Source organism: Panthera onca, chromosome C1, assembly GCF_046562875.1.
Source record: "Panthera onca isolate mPanOnc1 chromosome C1, mPanOnc1 haplotype 2, whole genome shotgun sequence".
NCBI classification, from domain to species: Eukaryota; Metazoa; Chordata; class Mammalia; order Carnivora; family Felidae; genus Panthera; species Panthera onca.
This window is the reverse complement of record NC_138346.1, coordinates 103,292,608-103,315,214: the sequence shown is the minus strand read 5'-3', so window position 1 is coordinate 103,315,214 and position 22,607 is coordinate 103,292,608. Positions and strand designations below refer to the sequence as shown.

At 36.1% G+C, this 22,607-nt stretch overlaps 1 protein-coding gene across 8 annotated transcripts in view; it reads right to left on the bottom strand.

Annotated features, from left to right (window-relative positions):
- PTPN4 (protein tyrosine phosphatase non-receptor type 4) overlaps nt 1–22,607 on the bottom strand; it is a 217,401-nt gene that overhangs the window by 122,785 nt on the left and 72,009 nt on the right. For all 8 annotated transcript variants that reach the window (XM_060625472.2, XM_060625474.2, XM_060625476.2 and 5 more), the window contains one exon: nt 1,999–2,106. In XM_060625472.2, the coding sequence (XP_060481455.1) occupies nt 1,999–2,106 (108 nt within the window). The remainder of the gene's footprint in view (nt 1–1,998; nt 2,107–22,607) is intronic.

The following is a 22,607-nucleotide window of genomic DNA, read 5'->3' as shown; positions in this document are numbered from 1 at the left end:
GTTTATTCATTTTGAGAGAGAGAGAGAGAGAGAGAGAGTGTGTGTGTGTGTGTGTGTGTGTGTATGTGTGAAAGCAGGAGAGGGACAGAGAGAGACAATCTGAACCAGGCTCCACAATGTCAGTGCAGAGCCCAATGCGGGACTCAATCCTACAAACCTTGAGATCATAACCTGAGCTGAAATTAAAAGCCAGACACTTAACCGACTGAGCCACCAAGGTGCCCCTACTAACAGAATTTTTATCCCTTGTAATATATGTGATCTCAGTATTAGTCCTTCTAGAATACTTTATCACAGCGGATGATTTTTCATACTCATGGCAGGGACAATGATTCTGAGTAGCTGCTCTTTCTCCTTTGTTGTCTTATCATTTTTCTAATCACTCTAAAGACAGGCTTCCAGCAGGACAGTGTGACCGATAACTGTCAGCAAGATAACCAGACAATTAACTTTTATTAGCTGTATGTCACACAAAGTGGGGTGTGGCAGACACCTTTGGTGTTGCCTGGCTCACAATTTATCTTTCTGGGAAAGGCTGCATAACTGACATTTCTACTCACTTCCATTCTCACATTTATTTATCAAGAAATAATACTACTCAACTAGGCCCTTGCAGAAGCTCCAAACTCTGGTGAAGGCATCAACTTATATGGAAAGTTTGTTTTTATTTCAGTTCATTACAAAAGTACTTCCTTCCACTGACACTAGCTGGCTCTTGCTTTGTTTTATCCACCTCATTCTCATAGGTTTTCATACAAAACCAGTAAATGATGCCAAGAAAAAGTAATATTTAGGAGGCACCTGGGTGGCTCACTTTGTTAAGCATCCAACTCCTGATTTCAGCTCAGGTCATGACACGGTTTAAGCCCCGTGTCAGGCTCTATATGCTCAGCGCAGAGCCTGCTTGGGATTCTCTGTCCCTATGCTGCTGTCTCTCAAAATTAAATAAACTTCAAAAAAAAAAAAAGTAATGTTTAACATCTCACGGTTACCTCTGCTTCCCCATATTCCTTTCTGTTAACCATTCATTCAGAGATCTAGGATTCTGACTATGAGAGAACAAGAGTAAGACATGGAGAGAAACTGTACTTTTCACGTAAGAGTTATTTGTATTTTCTATAGCCATTCTATTAACATTCCTTTATAAACCAATTTCTAAAGCACTGAACCAGAGACCCATTTGTCCAGCCTCCAAATTTTTCTAAACTATAGATATAAAAGGTCTCTTTCAAAACAGTCACTCTCCTGTACTAATCAAATGAGTATCATTATTCTTTTGTAAAAGACCCTATCTGTATAAGCATATAACTTTTCATAGAATTCAATATTTCTGTTATTCATCACATACTATCTTCTATTTCTATAATGTGATTTTTTCCAACAAGAAGAATCATGATTGCAACTATTAAAAAAATTAGTAACAATCTAAGTAACTTAATGTCCAAGTAACTGTAGAGCTCTGAAATTTAATCTCTATCTCATTTGGGAGGGTCTCCTTTGAATCTTCCTACTTGGAAAATTTACATTTAACAAATTAAGAAATTTGTTAGAAACAGACTGCCATGAATACCACAAAAAACTAATTTCACTTTAATGGAGGCTAATTTATATTAAGACTAAGATACATTAACATTCAAAAATATTTTTATCTTACTTTAATATTTTAATACTGCATTAATATTTTAAACTTTATGCCCAATTTTCTCTCAGACATGTAGCATGAATTAGATTTACAGTTGAGTTGTGCGAGATAAATAAACTGGCACTAGATTTATAGACTGACTTATAATTATGAAAACCTTCAGGAAAAAACTTTATTAATTAAAACACCAAGAAAATGAGGAACAAAGGCAGAAGAATTAGCTCTAATCATTCCAATTGAATTCTGAAAACTTTAACTCACTAATCAGATTAGTAAACATTATAAATCAAATATTCCTTATATTATGAACAGAGAGAAAAACTGAAATGAAATAAAAGAGAACAGCTTAAACTTACTGGGTTGTCTGTGGAATCGTCAGCCAACTGTAAACCAAAATAATCGCGCTCAGTCAAATCAAGATGCTTGAAGACTATATCCAACAAAACTTGCCCCTGATCATGTTTCTAGAAGAAAAGGAAAGGAAATCAACACTGATAGGCAATATACTTTCACATTTTTGAGCTCCTGAATTTTTATCCTCTTCTATTAAATTGGCAACTATTCCCACACCAATGACTTGATTGAGAATAAAGACTTCACATGTTACATAATACTTAAAAAACAGTCTGACTTGGGGTCCCTGGCAGGCTCAGTTGGAAGAGCATGTAACTCTTGATCCCCTGATCATTAGTTTGAGCCCACACTGGGTGTAAAGATTACTAAAAAACAAACAAACAAACAAACAAAATACTCTTGACTTTTGTTCAGAAGGCTCAAAGAGCATATAAAAATATGATGACATTAAAGAAAACCTCTGATTGAAATGGCTTCTGCTTTCAAACTAGTGTCATGGGATTTTGGTAATTTTATACTGTTGCCACATTAACTCACATACATATCTTTATCATTTGCCCTATTGGCTTTTTTCTAATTTTTTAAATGTTTGTTTATTTTTGAGAGAGAGAGACACAGCGTGAGTACAGAAGGGGCAGAGAGACGGAGACACAATCCAAAGCAGGCTCCAGGCTCTAGGCTCTGAGCTGTCAGCACAGAGCCTGACACAGGCTCAAACCCACGAACCACGAGATCATGACCTGAGCCAAAGTCCGACGCTCAACAGACTGAGCCACCCAGGCGCCCCTTATCTTACTGTTTTTATTCTTCCATTTAAATTAGGACTAGAAAGTGACACATTTAACTAAATAAAATTTAGTATTTCTGCATGTAAAATAAAGTCATCAAAAGCCCCAACAATGATGAAAATTATTTGTAGCAAACTGATAAATAATATTTTAATTATGCAAGTATTCAGAGAACTTTAGAAAAATACCTCCTTTTAACCTCACATTAATTCTATCATGTAGGCATCATTTATTATCCTGCTGTTTTAGTAAAAGCAAGTATAACTTCCCTAAGTTCCACAGTTACTAAGTTGTAGAACAAAGGGCATGACTAGGTAATTTCCTAAAAAAAGAAATGTAATTTGTATGTAAGTGATGAATCGCTAAATTCTACACCTGAAATGAGTATTACACTGTTTGTTAACTAGAATTTAAATAAAAACTTGGGGGAAAGATGTAACCAATAAATAAAAACATGGAGAAATAATCAGCACATCTGGTAATAAAAGAAATCAAAAGTGGAAAACTATAATGCCATGCCATGAGCAAACAACAATCCAAAAAATCCAATGAGTAAGATAAAAACTACTTATTGCTGCTAATATTATAGATAGATACAATGTGTTGGGAAAGCAATCTGAAAACACTAAGAGCAGTAACAATGTTGACTACTTTTGGCATTCTAACCTTAGTGACAAATAATTAAATCCCGGATTATGACGAAACAGCTATACATACCACTATGTTCACTACAGTTTTATTTATATAAGACAAATATTAGAAAAAAACATGTTAGTAAATAGTGGTATACCTTACCACTATTTTTTCCTCTCACTAGTTATAGCGGTTTGGAAGCTTCCAGCTACATATTAGAATCAAAACTCAGAGCCAAAACAATGAGGACATGTATGTTTTCAAATAATAGAAAATAAAGAGGTACAACAGACTCCAGAGCTGGCTAATTCAAGCAGATGAAAGATATAATCAATCACCAGGTTTCTTTCCGTCTCTCTTATCTGCATTCCTGGTATTAACTGTCTTTGTAGGCTGTTACCAAGATGGTCATAGCAATATCAAAATTTATACCAATACATGACAATGTTGAAAAGAACAACCTTCTTAGTAAGGTTACTTTACAAAGAGCTATCCTTCATGTCTTATTGGCCAGACTGGGTCAAAAAGCTATTTGCAAAACTCGTAAATGGCAGGATTATGTGCTTCAAGTAGTGACTCACAATGGTGGCTGCTATTTAAATAATATAAATATTTTTTATACTGATACAACTCACCTCCCCGACCCCTCTCCCATTCTCATTAAATTGGTCCAGGATGGAGATCAAGCATTATCCACCTTTTTTTTTTTAGGTTTTATTTATGAGAGGAAGAGAGAGAGAGTGAGCGAGCAGGGGAGTGCAGAGGGAGAAGGACAGAAGAGAATCCCAAGCAGGCCCTGCACTGTCAGTCCCCAGTGTAAAGCTTGAAGCCACAAACCATGAGATTGTGATCTGAGCCTGAAAACCAAGATTCGGACGTTTAACCAACTGAGCCACCCAAACGCCCTAAGCATTAGTCATTTTAAAAAGCTACTAAGGTGAGGGGCGCCTGGGTGGCTCAGTCGGTTAAGCGTCCGACTTTGGCTCAGGTCATGATCTCACGGTTCGTGGGTTCCAGCCCCGCATCGGGCTCTGTGCTGACAGCTCAGAGCCTGGAGCCTGTTTCAGATTCTGTGTCTCCCTCTCTCTCTGCCCCTCCCCTACTCGCGATCTGTCTGCCTCTATCTCAAAAATAAATAAACATTAAAAAAAAATTTTTTTTAAAGAAATTCTGTTTAACTTTTTGAGGTACCACCAAACTCCTTTCCACAGCAGCTGTAGCATTTCACATTCCCACTAACAATGCATGGAGGTTCCAATTTCTCTAAATCCTTGCCAACATTTGTTATTTTCTATTCTTTTGATTGAAGCCATCCAAGTAGGTATGAGGTAGTACTTCAATATGGTCTTGATCTACATTTCCATAATATCTAACGATGTTGAGCATTTTTTCCATGTGCTTATTGGCCATCTGAACATCTTTGAAGAAACGTCTAATCAAGTTCTTTGCCCATTTTAAAAACTGGCTTGATAACCTTTCTGTTGAGTTTTAGAAGTTCTTTTTATATTCTGGATGCTAGAGCTCTTCTGGATGTATAATATACAAATATTTTTTCCCATTTGTAGGTGTCTTTTCACTTTCTTGATCATAAACTTGGATACACAAAGTTTTAAATTTCTGTGAAGCCATATTTATTATTTCTTTTGATATTATATCTATGAATTACTTGCCAGGTCCAAGGTCATGAAGAATTACCTATATATTTTCTTCTAAAAGATTTATGGTTTTAGCTCTTAACATGTAGTCTTTTTAGTCTTTTGAAGCTTATTTTTCTGTATGGTAGGTATATATATATATATATACCTAGGTAGGGGTGCAGCTTATTTCTTCTACATGTGGGTATCCAGTTGTCTAAGCACCATTTGTTGAAGAAACTATTCTTTCCTCACTGAATCTATCTTGGTAACTTTGTCAAAAAACTGTTGACCACAGATGTACGGAATTATTTCCAAATGTATAGGTTATTTTCTACTCTCAGTCATCAGTTTTGTTTTCATCTCCCATATACTATATAGACTTAGTTCTGAAGAATCCTACAATCCAGAAATGCCAATAGTCACTGATGAAAACAGGCCAAGAAAACCTGCTTGCTCTAGCCAAATGACCAGGAAAAGAAGGGTTTCTAGCAGCACAGAAACCTTACTGACAATGCCAACTCTACTCCTGCCAAACCCAATGGGAAAAAAACAGAGCCCATCTCCAGTAGTGCCATGGAAATCAAGTTGGGAACTAGAGTTCCATGTGCCTCCTGGTACTAGCAGGGAGCCAGTGGGAAGCCTGTTCTACCTCTGCCAATCAAAAGCCAAGTTCCAAAACACAGTTACCCCTTAGTAGTGGTAACAGCAGAAGCTGAGTGTGTTACTGAACTTCCATTTCAGCCTTATGGTAACAGGCAGTGTTTAGCTTCCCCCACTGTTACGGTGACAGCAGAAGGTGAGAGGGAAGCCTAGATTTCCACTACCACACCATCCAGCTATAGCAGGTGGCATCTATCAAACAGAAAGCAGGAGGAGGTAACTAGGAAAAAGAGCAGTTAAATCGTGAAATAACAGATACCCATGATAAGCTGCATATAAAACTGACCAAAATTAAAAGAGCAAAAGGTTTTAAAATTCAGCTACAGTGTGGAATACATGCATGGCTTTCAATTAGGTCTCTGGATAAGATACACACAAAGCAGAATAAGGTAATTACACAAAGGTTCTAGAAACTAAATTATCATTAGAACAACCCACAAAAGCAGGCCAGGACCTGTATACTACCAAGGTGACTCCTTGCAATAAAGAAGATCGAATACAATCTAGAGTCTCACAAAATATTCCCCAAAATGTCCAGAATACTACCTAAAATCACTCATCATACAAAGAACTAGGGAAATCTCAACGAGAATGAGAAAAAGCAATCAACAGATGCCAACAATGACATGACTCAGATGTTGGAATTACCTGACAAGGATTTTGAAGTAGCCAACTTACAAACATTTCAATGAGCCATTATGAATGCTGTCAAAAACAAAGAAAGAAAAAGAAAACGAAAAGAAAGGGGCACCTAGGTGGCTCAGTCAGTTAAGCATCCAACTTTTGATCTCAGCTCAGGTCATGATCTCATGGTTTGTGAGATCGAGCCCCTCGTTTGGCTCTGCATGACAGCACAGAGCCTGCCTGAGATTCTCTCTCTCTCTCTCCCTCTCTCTCTAGCCAACTTACAAACATTTCAATGAGCCATTATGAATGCTGTCAAAAACAAAGAAAGAAAAAGAAAACGAAAAGAAAGGGGCACCTAGGTGGCTCAGTCAGTTAAGCATCCAACTTTCGATCTCAGCTCAGGTCATGATCTCATGGTTTGTGAGATCGAGCCCCTCGTTTGGCTCTGCATGACAGCACAGAGCCTGCCTGAGATTCTCTCTCTCTCTCCCTCTCTCTCTCTCAAAATAAATAAATAAACTCAAAAAATTTTAATTAGAATATTTCTGCAAAGAAATAGAAGATATACAAGAACCAATGGAAATTCTGTAACTTAAAAATATAAAGACTTGATGTGCTCAGTAGGAGAATGAAGATGATAAAGAAAAGAATCAGTGAATTTCAAGACAGATGAATAGAAATTACCCAATGTAAACAACAAAAAGAAAATAAACTGTAAGAAAGAAAATGACCAGCCCTTCAGAGGCATGTGAGACAATGGAAAAAAATATAACAGTCTTGTCCCTGGAGTCCCTAAAAGAGAAGATAGTTTCGGGATAATAAAATATTTGAGGAAATGCTAGCTAAAATTTTCACAAATTCGGCAAGAAGTGAAAACACAGACTCAAGAATCCAAATGAATCCCAAGGAAAATGGTTCCAAACAAATACACCCTGAGACACATCATAATCAAACTACTGAAAACAAAAGATAAAGGAAAAAAAATCTTGAAAGCAATATTTACCTATACAAAGTGACAATTCAAATTAGGATAGATTTCTCATCTGCAACCACAAGGCCATAAGGAAGTTGTACATAATATTTTCCACGTGCTAAAAGAAAACAGCTATCAACACAAAATTCTTTAGTAAAAGAAAATATTGTATAGGAATGAAAGATAAATAACATTCTCAGAAAAAGGAAAATTTAAGAGAATTTATCACCAATAGTTCATCACTAAAGGAATACCTAAAAGTAGTTCTCCAACCCGAAAGAAAACAGTAACAGGAAGAAATATGGAAAAATAGAAAAGAAAAAAGAATAATAGAGTGGGAGAAACTGGGAAAAATATAAAAGCCTATGCTTCTCTTTAGGATTAAATTATATTTGATGGCTAAAAGAAAACATTGTAACTTTATCTGACATGCTGCCCAATGTACATAGAGAAAAAAAATTAACACAATTGAAAGGGGGAAAAGTAAAGGCCCCTAAAGGCAGGTAGTTTCTATACTTCATTCAAGGTAGTAAAATACTGTTGCCAATATACAGTTGACTCTTGAACAACAGGGATTAGGGGTGCCAATCTCCACTCCTGTCCCACAGGTGAAAATCTGCATATAACTCTCAACTCCCCAAGTCTTAACTGGTGACTGGAAGCCTTACTTACTGATAACAAAAAAAAGTCAATTAACGTCTATTTTGTGTGTCATGTGTGTTATATACTGTATTCTTATAATAAGCTAGAGAAAAGAAAATATTAAGTTATTAAGAAAATCATAAGGTCGGCACCTGAGCAGCTGACTCTTGATTTTGGCTCAGGTCATGATCCCAGGGTCATGGGATTGAGCCCCACGTCAGGCTCTGCACTGAGCATGGGGCTTGCTCAAGATTCTCTTTCTCACTCTCTCTCCTTCTGCCCCTCTCCCCTGCTTTCACTCTTTCTCTCCCTCTAAAAATAAAGAAAATTTAAAAAAAGAAAAAGAAAATCATAAGAAAAAGAAAATAACATTTATGGTACTATGCCATATTTATCAGGAAAAAATCTGCATATAAATAGACCCATGCAGTTCAAACTCATGTTGTTCAAATCTCAACTATACTACCATAATTAGTATGTAAAAAATGTAATACCAAGAGCAATCATCAAAAACAGCCATGCAAAAAGATACTTTCAAAAACACTAAAAACGAAATTCTAAAAAATGTTTACATAACCTATTAGGCAAGAAAAAAAATGAAAAGCATAATAAACAGAAGCCAAGTAATAAAATGGCAAACCCAAGCTCTAACACACAAATAATTACATGAAAGTACATGGTCTAAATAGATGAATAAAAAGGCAGAGTAGGGGGAAAAACCATGATCTATTATCTACAACAAATTTACTTCAAATATAATGATATATGTAAATTGCAAACAAAGGGACTGAAAAAGATGTATCATGCAAACATTAATTTTAAAAACTATACTTGAAAGCAAAAAATTTTACTAGGGGAAAGAAAAGAACATTACAAAATATTTATGCACAAAAAAACACAGCTGGAACACAAATGAAACAAAAATAGAACGGGAAGAAAATCAGAAAATAGAAAAAGCACAAATATAACTGCCAATGTCAAAAATTTATCAATTGTAGAATTATTAATAAAAAATTAGCAAGAATATAGAATTCAACAAGACATCAACTAACAACATCTACATGGGACGCTCTATTCAACACCAGAATACTCATTCTTTTTAACTGTCTATGGAATATTCCTAAGACAGGCCATATCCTAGGTCATTAAATAAACCTTACCAAATTGAAAACTAAAATCAGTGCTCTATAACCATAATAAAATTAGAGCAGAAAACAGTAACAAAGTTAAAAATTAGAAACTAAACACTTGGAAAATAACTCATTTTTAAATACTCCACAGGATAAAGAGGACTCAGTAAAATAAAAAAAAATACAATAAACTGGAAAAAAGAAAATTCAATATATTAAAATTTGACTACAGAATATAGCTAAAGCTGTGCTGAAAAGAGGATTTATGACCTAAAAGTTTACTTTAGAAAAAAAGGAAAGGTCTCCAGTCAATAGCCTGAACTCCTAACAAAAACTAGAAAAAGCAAAATAAATAGAAGGAAAGGAGTAAAATACAGGTAAGACCAGAAATCGATGGAAATCTGGTTCTTTGAAAAGATCAAGAAACTTGAAAAACTTCTAGCAAGAGTATAATGAAAAAAAGAGAGAACACACAAATTACCAATTACAGAATTAAAAGCAAGGATGTCACTGCACCCTCCAAAAACATCTACAAGGTAAGTAAATAGAAGAAACATATCTATACACAGACATTTCACAATTTGGGTGAAATAAATGATTTCCTCAAAAAATAAAACTCTACTAATATTTACCTAACATGAAATACTTTGAATAGCTCTACAATTATTTTTTCAATGAAACTGTACTTAAAAAAAGCAAACAACAACAAAAAAAACCACCTCCCCTAAATTGAAATCTCCTGGGCCTAATGATTTCACTGGAGAATTAATTCTAAGAAATATTTAAATAAGACTTAAGAACAAGTCTACTCAACCTACCTCCAGAATATCAACTCACTCTATGAAACTAGTATACCCAGATATCAAAGCCAAAGTACAAAAAAAGAAAACTACAAATATTTCTCATGAACATAAATGCAAAATTCCTCAAAGAAATATTAGTAAATGGAATTAAGCAATCCTCAAAAGGATTATACATGATGAACAAGTGAGGTCTTCCAGAGACACAAGTGTGGTTCAATGCTGAAAATCAATCAGGTAATGAAGTCCTGAAAGCAATTCCCTTGGCCTACTCCCCAGCAAAACAACTACTGCTAAGGAAAACAAGCAAAAACACAACCCCAACAATTTAAAGCCTCCGGAAATTGTGGTAAGAACATAGAACAAATGAAACAGCATTTATTCAAAAAACTATACTAAGTCTTGGTAAGGATGGTCAGTCTGTGGCACTTGAGCCATGATCTACTCTGTCTCTCTTCCTCCTAGGCTAATGGTAAGCAAGCTCTACTCCAGGATGGCCAAGAAGAGGAAAATCCCTCTACCCTTAGATCATAGTCAAGGCATACAGAATCTGTACAGAAGGGGCAGGCTGCCAGCATTCTCAGGCATCTCAACTGTGTTTCAGATTTTAAAACACAGGATGGTGTGGCCAAGAAGCTGGAAGCCTCCACCCAGCCCTCACTCATAGAGCAGAGACTGGTCTCAATCACAGAAAGTAAAAAATACTGAAGCCATGAAGCAGATGGGATTGCCCAGGGTCAGAAGAAAGAGTAAAGAAACAGCTGATGGAGAACCTTGACAGGTACCAAAATCCCCAGCAGGCAGAACAGTGACTGCCAAAGAAGGCAATAAAAACATATTTGGTTAAGTGACTACATAAATGATAGAATGGCCTTCAGAAAATAATTTAAAGTTTATATGGCTTTTATATATGTCACTTAGCAGGCATTCCTGGTCCTTCAGAGGTTTTTCTTTTTTTTGTTTTTTGTTTGTTTGTTTGTTTACTTCATAAGAGGACCAGCTAAACAAGACATCTGAGGAAATCTCTAAAGCACAAGGGACAGTGCATCCTGCATAGATACTAACTTACTGGAAACAGTTCCTTTAAAGATGAAGAAACTGTTCCTGAGGCTCCTGGGTGCCTCAGTCGGTTGAGTCTCTGACTTTGGCTCAGGTCATGATCTCACAGTTGCTGAGTTCGAACCCCATGTTGGGCTCTGTGCTGACAGCCCAGAGCCTGGAGCCTGCTTCAGATTCTCTCCTGTGTCTCCTTCTCTCTTTGTCCCTCCCCTGCTCATGCTTTCTCTCTGTCTCTGTCTCTCTCTCTGTCTCTCTCTCTCTCAAAAATAAATAAACATTAAGGAAAAAAGAACTAAAAAAAAAGGCAAAAAAAGAAACTGTTCCTAACAGAACTTATCTAGGTTTATTACCAGAAATTTAAGTTGATAACAACTGCCAGGCAAAACTGAGATTCCTGTTGGCAGGCCAAGCACAAGGACAGATGTGTTAGACAAGTTTATAAGAAATACCAAGCAGCAGCACTATAAAACCTATGGCAGAGAAAAATACTCTGTAGGGTAGTACAGTAAAACGGAAACAACAGTCAAGCCAAGTCCTTACTTGGCTAGTTAGTATGTAGTCTTTTTGTTCTAACTAAGCCAGTTTCATCAACTCAAAACCTATGAGGATAGACTAGTTCATGTGTGTTTTGAGGTGGCAAAGGCGAGATTTGGGCTTCCTGCTTCAACCATAGGAAATGTAACTGGTCTACTACATCTACCCACCCACACATATACATGTGTGTATGTGTATCTTTGTGGCAGAAAAAAACCCAAAAGTATTTCATACTTTGAAACGACTGAAAACAACTAGAGTAGATGATCTCTGAGGTCCCTCGTTTCTAAGGATGCTTTCCTGAACGTGGAAAAAAGAAATGTTTACACATAAGAAAAAAGGCAATTATGTAACAGTTAATGCAGGTTAGAAACACTAAAGGGCTGGAGGAAAGAGTTACTTTCATAATGTTTAGGCCAAAGGCATATAATGTGTCTTAACAGTGACTGAAATCCTTCAGATCCCTCTTAGAGTATGGACTTTGATTATATCCCTGGATGGAACATACACAACAGGAATAGATTTTTATTAGGAGTCTAAAGTGAGGAAAGGTTCTTAACAGACAACATAAGCTTTAAGAGATAACATAAACACATGGGTTTTGAAAAGAAAAGGAGGTAACTTATTGGTGGACAACGTAAAATTTAGTAGTGGCTTAAAGGAGTGACAATAGCTTCTTTTTTCTGCCTGGAACTAATTTATAAAACAGGAGAAGGGGAAACAAATATTATGGTACTCCAAATATAAACTACACCTTCTATAGTTTAAAAAAACTGCATTTTTTTCTATACGAAAGTCAGAGAAAGGTTCTGCATAAAGAAAAATAATCCAAACAGAGTTATGGCTAGCAAAGTTCGTAATGACTGATAACAACAGTGATAGCCAAAGCTTACTGACTACTTGCTATGTCTGACACTTGTAAATGAACATGTAATAATTCACTTCATTATCATGAGAACCTCTGAGGTAGGTCCTGTTAAGACTCTTTAGGAGTGCCTGGCTGGCTCAGTTGAAGAGTGGGCAACTGTTGATCTCCGGGTTGTGAGTTTGAGCCCCCATGGTGGGTAGAGAAATCACTTAAATCCTAAAAAAGACTCTTTAAAGATGAAGAAACTGAGGCAGAGCAAATAAACACAGATTTGCAAAGATCACACAGGTAGTAAGTAGTGGAACTTACATTCTACCCCAGATTATCTGGCTCAAGAGTCCATGCTTACAGCCACCATAAAATACTTTGTTTCATAGAATAATTTTGTCATTATCAACAATGGAAGACTACTTATACTTAGTCTCCTCAGCTGAAAGGAATATTTTTTAAGCTGGGTACACACAATTGCTTTGTATAACCCATATAAAAATACCAACTTTCCTTTCCAGCAATATGGCAGAGTAGAAAATCTAAGAACTCTCTGCCACAACATCCCTAGAGATGCTGGTAAAAATGCAATAAACATTCTTTTAATTGTATTGCTGGGTTGAAAAGAAGCCTACAGCAAGAAAAAAGAAGGAAATATAAAACTTAAGAACTGTGCTAGGACTGCCATGGAAAGGCTTCTTAAGGAATAAGCAGTCTAAGTTCATCACATACAAGTGAGACAATCTGAGTAGGAGATGGGCTCAAATAAGGTGAGATACAGGACTAAGACTTTTTCACTGAAACTCCCAACTCAGATGGTGACATTATTTTTTTTTTAAGTTTATTTATTTATTTTGAGAGAGAGTGTGTGCGTACAAGTGGGGAGGAGAAGAGCGGAGGAGACAGAGAGACAATCCCAAGCAGGCTCTGCACTGTCAGTATGGAGCCCAACACAAGGCTCAATCCCATGAACTGTGAGATCAGGACCTGAACTGAAATCAAGAGTCAGACACTTAACCAACTGAGACACCCAGGAGCTCTCGGATGGTAACATTATTAACGAAAGGCAGATTAGTGGGGGACAAAATCCTCCCACCAGCTCAGGATAAAACGAAAGAAGTTTTTCTGCCTCTACCTGGGATCCAGATGAAGTGGAAAAGTTTCCCCTGAAAATTATTCACAACCACAAGGTTGCCCTCACAAGGGTCTAATGTTTGAGTTTATACTGTCTATTGCTTAAAGAACCCCAATGGTGAATAATTATGATCAAATATTAGTTCTGGGTAAAAACAAAACATCCCTCAAGGAATGCATCCTTAACCCAGACTACAAACAATTCTCAGGGATAATGCTTATCTGAAGACAAGGTCACAATTCAAAATTATAAAACACCGGTGGAATCAAGACAAAAGTCATGAAAGCTAATTACATTCTTTTAAAAACTTCAAATAATAGAGCCATAAAGACCATAAACTTAATGATTAAAAGTATTAAAAATATAGGGGCACCTGGGTGGCTCAGTCAGTTAAGTGTCCAACTCTTACCTTTGGCTCAGGTCACGATCTCATTCATGGTTGTGAGATTAGAGCCCCATGTCAGGCTCTGCACTAAGCTCCAGAGCCTGCTTGGGTTTCTCTCCTCTCTCACTCCTGCCCCTCCTCCAGTCATAGTCGATCTCTCTCAAAATAAATAACACCCCAAATTACTTATAGATGGGTTAAAAAATGTTAACAACACACAAGCCTCTGACAAAACTGAATTAAGAATTAAAAACAAAAAATTAACAAGAACCACATATAGAGCATATGGATCTAAAACAATGAAAGAAAATCAGTAAGCTGTTTAAAATTTCACACATAAAAGGCACAAATAGCATTACCAAATCTGTGAAGTTCTAACCTTCAAAGAATACAAAATCTCCATCTACCTAAACTTTTCCAATGAATAGAAAAGCAGAGAATGTTACTTACTCTGATGATTCTACTTTAAAAGGCAATAATAACAGTAAAAGAACATATGAAAGTGAATCACATTAATGAATAGAAATGCAAAAATCTCAAATAAAATACTAGCAAACTGAATTTTGGCATCACGACAAAAAATGATTCGAAGATTTTGTGGAGGATTTAATATTACAAAAGCTATAGACAGAATTAATAATTTAGTATTAACGGAATAAAGGAGAAAAGGCATACAAATACCTCCTCATTCAAATGGGGAAAAAATGAAGTAAAACCACATAAACAAATTTTGCAGTAACAAAACACAAAGAAGGGCATTAGAGAACTATAAAGGGAGTCAATTCAAAAAGAAAAGATAATATTTGTAAATATTTACTCACCCAACAAAGGAGCACCTAAATATATAAAGCAAATACTAACAGACAGGGAAAAATTGACAATAACATAATAAGAGTAGGTAACTTTAATATCCCACTTACATCAAAAGACTGCTCAATTAGACAGAAAATCATAAAGAAAAGACTGACCTTAAACAACACATTAGACCAGATTAACTCAATAGATATATACAGAACATTTCATCCAAAGGCTGCAGAATACACCTTCTTTTCAAGTGCACATGGGACATTCTCTAGGATAACTCACATGTTGGCCCACAAAACAAGTCTCAATAAATACAAGAAGACTAAAATTATACCAAGGATCTTTTCTAACCACAACAGTAGAAGACTAGAAATCAATTACAAGAAGGAAACAGGAAAAAAATACAAACATGGGTAGACTAAACAACATGCTACTAAACACACAATGGGTCAACAAAGAAACCAAAAAAGAAATTTAAAAAATACCTTCAGAGAAATGAAAATGGAAACACAACTTTCCAAAATCTATGGGATGCAACAAAAGCAGTTCTAAGAGGGAAGTTCATGGTGATGCAGGCCTACCTAAAGAAATGAGAAAAATCCCAGATACACAACTTAATTTTACACCTAAACAAACCAGAAAAAGAAGGGCAAAGCCTAAAATTAGCAGAAGAAAGGAAATAGTAAAGACCAGATCAGAAATAAATGAAACCGAGACTTTTAAAAACAAGAGAAAAGATCAATGAAACTAATAGCAGGTTCTTTGAAAAGAAAATCAATAAATCATTAACTAGACCCATCAAGGAAAAAAAAAAAAGAGGGCACAAATAAATAAAATCAGAAATAATGAAGTTACAACTGACCCTATAGAAATATAAAGGATGATAACAGACTACTACAATCAAATATATGCCTACAAACTGTAAAACCTAGAAGAAATAGTTAAATTCCTAGAAACTCATGACTTATAAAACTGAATCACAAAGAAATAAAAAGTCTGAATAGACTGGAATGCCTAGCTAGGTCAGTAGGTAGAGCAAGCAACTCTTGATCTAGGGCTTGTGAGTTTGAGTCTCACAGTGTTTGTGGAGATAACCTAAAAAGTAAAATCTTAAAAAAATTTTTTTTTAATCTGAATAGCCTAATTACAACTAATGAATTAAATCTGCAATTTTCAAACTCCTAAAAACCTAAGGCCCAGGATCAGATGGCTTCACAGGTGAATTCTACCAAACATTTACAGTTAGTACCTATTCTTCTCAAATTATTTTAAAAAACTGAAGAGGAAGGACTGCTTCCAACATCATTTTACAGGGCCAGCAAAACTAAAACCAGACATTCTGCCCATATCGCTGATGAACATAGATGCAAAAACCCTCACCAACTATCAGCAAAGTAAATTCAACAATATATTAAAAAGATCATACACCAGGACCAAGCAGGCTTTATTACAGGGATGCAAGGATAGTTCAACATCTGTATTTCAATCAAAGTGATACACCACAACAACATCAAAGGATGAAAATCATATGGGCATCTCAGTATATGCAGAAAAAGCACTTGACAAAACTCAACATCCATTTACGATAAAAAGTCTCAACATTAGGTGGGTACAGAAGAAACATACCCCAACGTAACAAAGGCTACATGTGTAAGATCCACAGCTAACATCACACTCAATATTGAAAAGCTCACAGATTTTCCTCTAAGATCAGGATAAGGATAACTACTCTCACCATTTTTATTCAATACAGTACTGGAACTCCAAGCCACAGCAATTAGGCAAGAAAAAGAAATAAAAGGTATCCGAATTAGAAAGGAAGAAGTAATATTGCCATTACTTGTAGAAAACTTAATTCTATATACAGAACACCCTAAAGACTCTACCACAAAACTATCAGAACTAATAAATTCAATAAAGTTGTAGAATACAACAGTAACATATGGAAATTGGTTGTGTCTCTATAAACTAATAATAAGCTATCAGAGAAATTAAGAAGGGCTCCTGGGTGGCTCAGTCAGTTAAAGCATCTGACTTTGGCTCAGGTCATAATCTTGCGGTTTGTGGGTTCGAGTCCTGCTTCAGGCTCTGTACTGACAGATCAGAGCCTGGAGCCTGCTTCAGATTCTGTGTTTTCCTCTGTCCCACTGCCCCTCCCCCCACTCGTTCATTCAAGCGCTCTCTGTCTCTCAAAAATGAATAAACAGGGGCACCTGGGTGGCTTAGTCGGTTGAGCATCCAACTTCAGCTCAGGTCATGATCTCACGGTTTGTGGGTTCGAGCCCCGTGTCAGGCTCTGTGCTGACAGCTCAGAGCCTGGAGCCTGCTTCGGATTCTGTGTCTCCATCTCTCGCTGCCCCTCCCCCGCTCATATTCTGTCTCTCTCTCAAAAATAAACATTAAAAAACATTTTTTAAAAATGAATAAACATTTAAAAAGTTTTTTTTTAAAAGGAAGGGAAATTAAGAAAACAATCACGTTTACCATAAAAAATAAATAAATAAAACACCTAGGAATAAATTTAACCAAGAAGACCAAACACCTGTACTCTGAAAACGATAAGACAATGATGAAAGAAATTGAAGATAAGTAAATGAAATGATATATAATTCTCAAGGGCTCCAAGAATTAATATTGTTAAAATATCCATAATACTCAATGAAATCTACAGAAACAATGCCATCCCCATCAAAAATACCAATGACATTTTTCACAGAACTGGAACAAATAATCTTAAAATTTGTAATGGAACCACCAAAGACTCCAAACAACAAAAGTAATCTTGAGAAAGAACAAAACTGAAAGTATCATGCTCCCTGATTTCAAACTACACTAAAAAACACAAAAATAGACACAGAGATCAACAGTATAGAGAGCCTAGAAATAATCTCAAGCATGTATGATCAATTAATCTTCAATAAATGGTTCTGGGAAAACTAGACAGTTCTATGAAAAAAAAAAAATGAAACTGAACCAATACCTTGTGCCAAAAATAAACTCAAAATGAAATAAACAGCTGAATGTAAGACCTGAAACCATAAAACACAGAAGAAAACATAGGCAGTAAGCTCTTTGACATGGGTGTTGGCAATATTTTCTGGAATGGTCTCTTCAGGCAAGGGCAACAAAAGCTAAAATAAACAAAGGGGATTACATCAAACTAAAAAGCTTTTGTACAGCAAAGGAAGCCATCAACAAAATGAAAGGGTAACCTACTGAATGGAAGAAGATAACTGCAAATCATACAACCAATAAAGGGTAAAGGGCACCTAGGTGGCTCACCTAGGTTAAGCAACTGACTCTTGATTTCAGTTCAGGTCATGATCTCCCAGTTCACGAGTTCAAGCCTTGCATTGGGCTCTGTGCTGACAGTGTGGAGCCTCCTTGGTATTCTTTTTTCTCCCTCTTCTCTGCCCCTTCCCCACTAATGCTGTCTGTCTGTCTCACTCACTCTCTCTCAAAATAAATACACAAAATAAAAAAAATAAAAGGTTAGGGGCACCTGAGTGGCTCAGTCAGTTAGGCGTCTGACTTTGGCTCGGGTCATGATCTTGCAGTCGCTGAGTTCGAACCTTGCACTGGGCTCTGGGCTAACAGCTCAGAGCCTGAAGCCTGCTTGGGATTCTGCCTCTCCTTCTCTCTGTCCTCCCCTCCCCACAACCACCACCTGCTTATGCTCTCTCTCTCTCAAAATGAATAAATTTAAATAAATGAATAAATAAATAAATAAATAAATAAATAAATGTAAAAAATATAAAAAATAAAAATAAAATCACATTACTAAGTATTAAAAAAGTCATTATGGTGCATAATGATAAATGGTGCAACTTGCCAAAACAATATGCCATTTCTTAACTTTTATGTACCAAAAAGAGTTCCAAAAATACAAAGTGTAAGCCACAATAAAAAAATACCACTTCACACCTACAAAGATGGCTATAATTTTCTTTTTAAGTGGAAAATAACAATTGCGGGCAAATTTATGGAGAAACTAGAACCCTTGTAGATTGCTGGTCAGAATGTGAAATGGTGCAGCTGTTATGGAAAACAATTTTGCAGTTCCTTAAAAGCTAAACAAAAGTATCATATGATCTAGCAAATGTACTCCTGGGTATATACCCCAGGGAACTGAAAACAGGGATTTGGATATTCGCAAGCTAATGTTCACTGCAACATTATTCACAAGAGGTGAAAGGTGAAAACAACCCAAGGTTCATCAACAGATGAATGAACATACAAAATGCAGTATACCTGTATAATGGAATATTTTTCAGGAATAAAAAAGGAATGAAGTTCTGATACATTCTACATGGAATCTTGAAGCATTATGCTAAATGAAACAAGCCTACATAAAAGAACATATATTGTACGATTCCACTTAGATATCTAGAATAGGCAAATTCATAGGTTTTGGGGTCAGGGAAAAATGGGGAGTAATTGCTTGATGGTTCAAGAGTTTCTGTTTGGAGTGATGAAAAAGTTTTGGAAACAGTATTAATGGCTGCAAAACAATGTGAATGTCATTAGTGCAATTGAACTGGACACTTAAAATGGTAGTAAATTTTATGTTATATATATATATATTATTTTAAAATATAGCAATATACCTAAAACCACTGAAATGTACAATTACAAAGGATGAACTGTACACTTTAAATGTGAATTATATGTCAATGAAGCTGATAAAGCATATATACTATAAAGTTGACAGTTCCTACAAGAAGAACCTGACAAATCTTTCCCCACAGGAGATTTTAGCAAAAATGAACTACTGATAAACCACAAAAAGAGTGAGATAAATACTGGAAACATAAACGATCAATAATTATAAGGGAAAGGGAAACAACAACAAAGGCACAATGAAGTGATGGACAGTGGACATCCTTGTTTCCAGTGTTAGGGGAAAATTCTAGTATTTCCTTTCTAGGTATGATGTATGCCTTAGGTATCTGTAAATACCCTTCGGCAGTTTATAGAAATTCTTTTCTATTTCTAGTGCACTAAGTTTTTGTTTTTTTCAAAACATGTTGGGGAACTGATCACATGGAATTTCTCCTTCACAGCTCACATTCTTGAAATTAACCTAACTTGGTATAAACACATTTTATGAGTATTGTTTGTATGTGCCAATATAAATTTAATTTGTTAATAATTTGTTTGAAAAATTTTCAGATCTTGTTCATTTTGTTCTACAATATTTCTTAATTTTTTTAAATGTTTACTTTATTTTTAAAAGAGACACAGTGTGAGTGGGGGAGGGGCACAGAGAGGGGGATATATGGAATCTGAAGCAGGCTTTTGGCTCTGAGCTGTCAGCACAGAGCCCAAGCGGGGCTCAAACTCACAAACTGAGATTATGACCTGAGCCGAAGTCAGATGCTTAACCTACAGCCACCCAGGTGCCCCTACAGTATTTCTTTATATAATAATGATCTGACTAGCTATAAATATGAAGGTTATGCTGGTTTTGTAAAATGAGTTGTTAATTATTACTTCTCTTTTTATTCACTGGAAGAGATTGGTGTTATTTTTTAAATGTTGAAAAAATTCATTAGTAGAAAGTAAAACCACGATACTACAACATAAGCATCAAAACGGCTGAAATTGAAAAATACCAAGTGTTGGTGAGGATGTAGAGAGAGAGCACATGTCAACTCTCATAAGGCTGGTGGAAATGTATATGCAAATATAACCACTATGAAAAACTGTTTCATAATATCTGACCTAAGCTTTCCACTCTGAGATATTTGCCCAAAAGAAGTATATGTGTATATATATGTATACATATTTTTCCACCAATTTACATATATGAATAAAGCTGTAGTATTCACAGTAGCCCCACAATGTAAACAAACCAAGGGTCCACAAACAATGGACTGGATAAATTTTAGTGTACTTATGCAATGATGTCTCACTATCTATTGCTTTATGGTAAACACACCAAGATGTTTTTTAAGAAGTATCAGGGGCACCTGGCTGACTCAGAAGAGCATGTGACTCTTAATCTCGGGGTCATGAATTTGAGCTCGGGGTCATGAATTTGAATCTCTTGGGTGTAGAGATTACTTAAATACATTTTTTTAAGAACTTAAAAATAAATAAAAAGTATTAATATCTTTCATGCTTCCGTGGGTTGATGGGCCCACTCTGTGGTTCTTACTTGTGGTTGCAGTTAGATGGCAGCTATTAAATTCATCTGAAGTTTGACAGTACCAAGATGTACATGACGGCTCACTCACGCAATTGGCAACTGATGCTGACTGCTGGCTGGAGTATCAGCTGGGACTGTTAACCAGAGAGCCTACATCTATGGCCTCTCCATATGGTATAGGCTTCTCACAGCAGGATACCTGGATTCTGAGACTGTTCCAAGAGTACCAGCGTTCTAAGAGACCCAACTAGAAGGGGGACGCCTTCACATTACTGGCAGTCACAAAGAGTCTCTTTATTGCCATGGACAGAAACAAATCACATAGGCCAGGCAACACTCAGGGGTGAGGAACTCTGCAATGGTGTGAATACTAAGAGGTATGGTCCAGTGGGAGGCCATCTTTGGGGACTGGCTGCCACAAATGGAATATTACACAGAAGTGGGGAGGAAAAAGAAATATTTAGGTTCAACCATATATAAAACTGCTGACATGGTGACTTACAAAAATAAGAATTTCACATTAAAAACAAACAATACTAATCTATGGTGATAGATATCAGAATGGTGACTACTTCAGGCAAGGAGTGATAAATAACAAGAAGGAAGTACAAGGAATGCTTCTAAAGTACTGGTAATATTCTGTATCTTGATCCAATGGTTATTTCACAGACTTTAGTTTGTAATTCTTATCAATCTTACATTTAAGATTTGATTTTTACTGTATGTATGTTATACTTCAACTGAGAAGTTACTTCTGCCCCACTTGCACTACCAAAACCCTGAAATATCAGTTCTTATTCATTCAGACTTGAGAAAATTTTGTTTTATTGAGGAAAATTAGCAAGTAAATGGCCCAGTGGGAACTCTAATGTATCACTTGCTGATACACAAAAATTGTCAAGTTTTACTCTTTACATATAAACCTCCCCACTTCAAACTTAGCCCCTGTAACATTCTACTTTTCTACTCTGCCTTCATTTAAAGCTGAACTAAAATAGGTTTTTCCACAGGGAGACCACAGATCTGTACAGTGCTCTGTCTTAATTTAGTCATTCCCATTTATCCAGTGTTATTAATATGCAAATGCACAATGCAAACAATCAACTCAAGAAGAAATGTTTGTGTATGGGGGTATGCTTAGGGACAAAACAAAATCTCTTGACTCTTAACTTTCAAAAGCATAAACACCTAACTAGTGGAAAACTACAACTAAACATTCTTTTAAAAAATGAATTTATTCATAAAAAATCTTCATTGAACACTAACTTTAGAATACAGTTTCTCAACCAACTTTGGCACTGATGACATTTTATATTAGAGACTTCATGGAGAGGGGGACTGTCCTGTGCATTATAGGATGTTTAGCTGTATCCTTGGTTTCCACCCAGCAGATGCTAGTAGCTCCCACCCAACTGTGACAACCAGAATGTTTTGACATTGCCAAATGTCCCCTGGGGGAGGGGGAGCAGGTATAAAATCAGTCCCCTCTGAGAATCATCACTACAGAGGAACATTTACAGTTCTAGCTATGGGCTCAAAACCACTTCCTAAAGACAATTCTTGTAAGACTATAGATTCGTTTCTCACTGAACTTTAGAAAAATACTAAACAGAAAGCCTACTCCACGAGGGAGGAGAATAGTAAGTATAATACATCTGGGACATGAATTTTGACTATGTCCCATTTAGTATATGCAATGAACACAAAGGAAAATGTGCTCTATAAATAACAACTAATTATAGAATGTTAATGAGGCCAAGGCAGTCTCCATCCCTCCCAACTGTGTTTTTATGACAG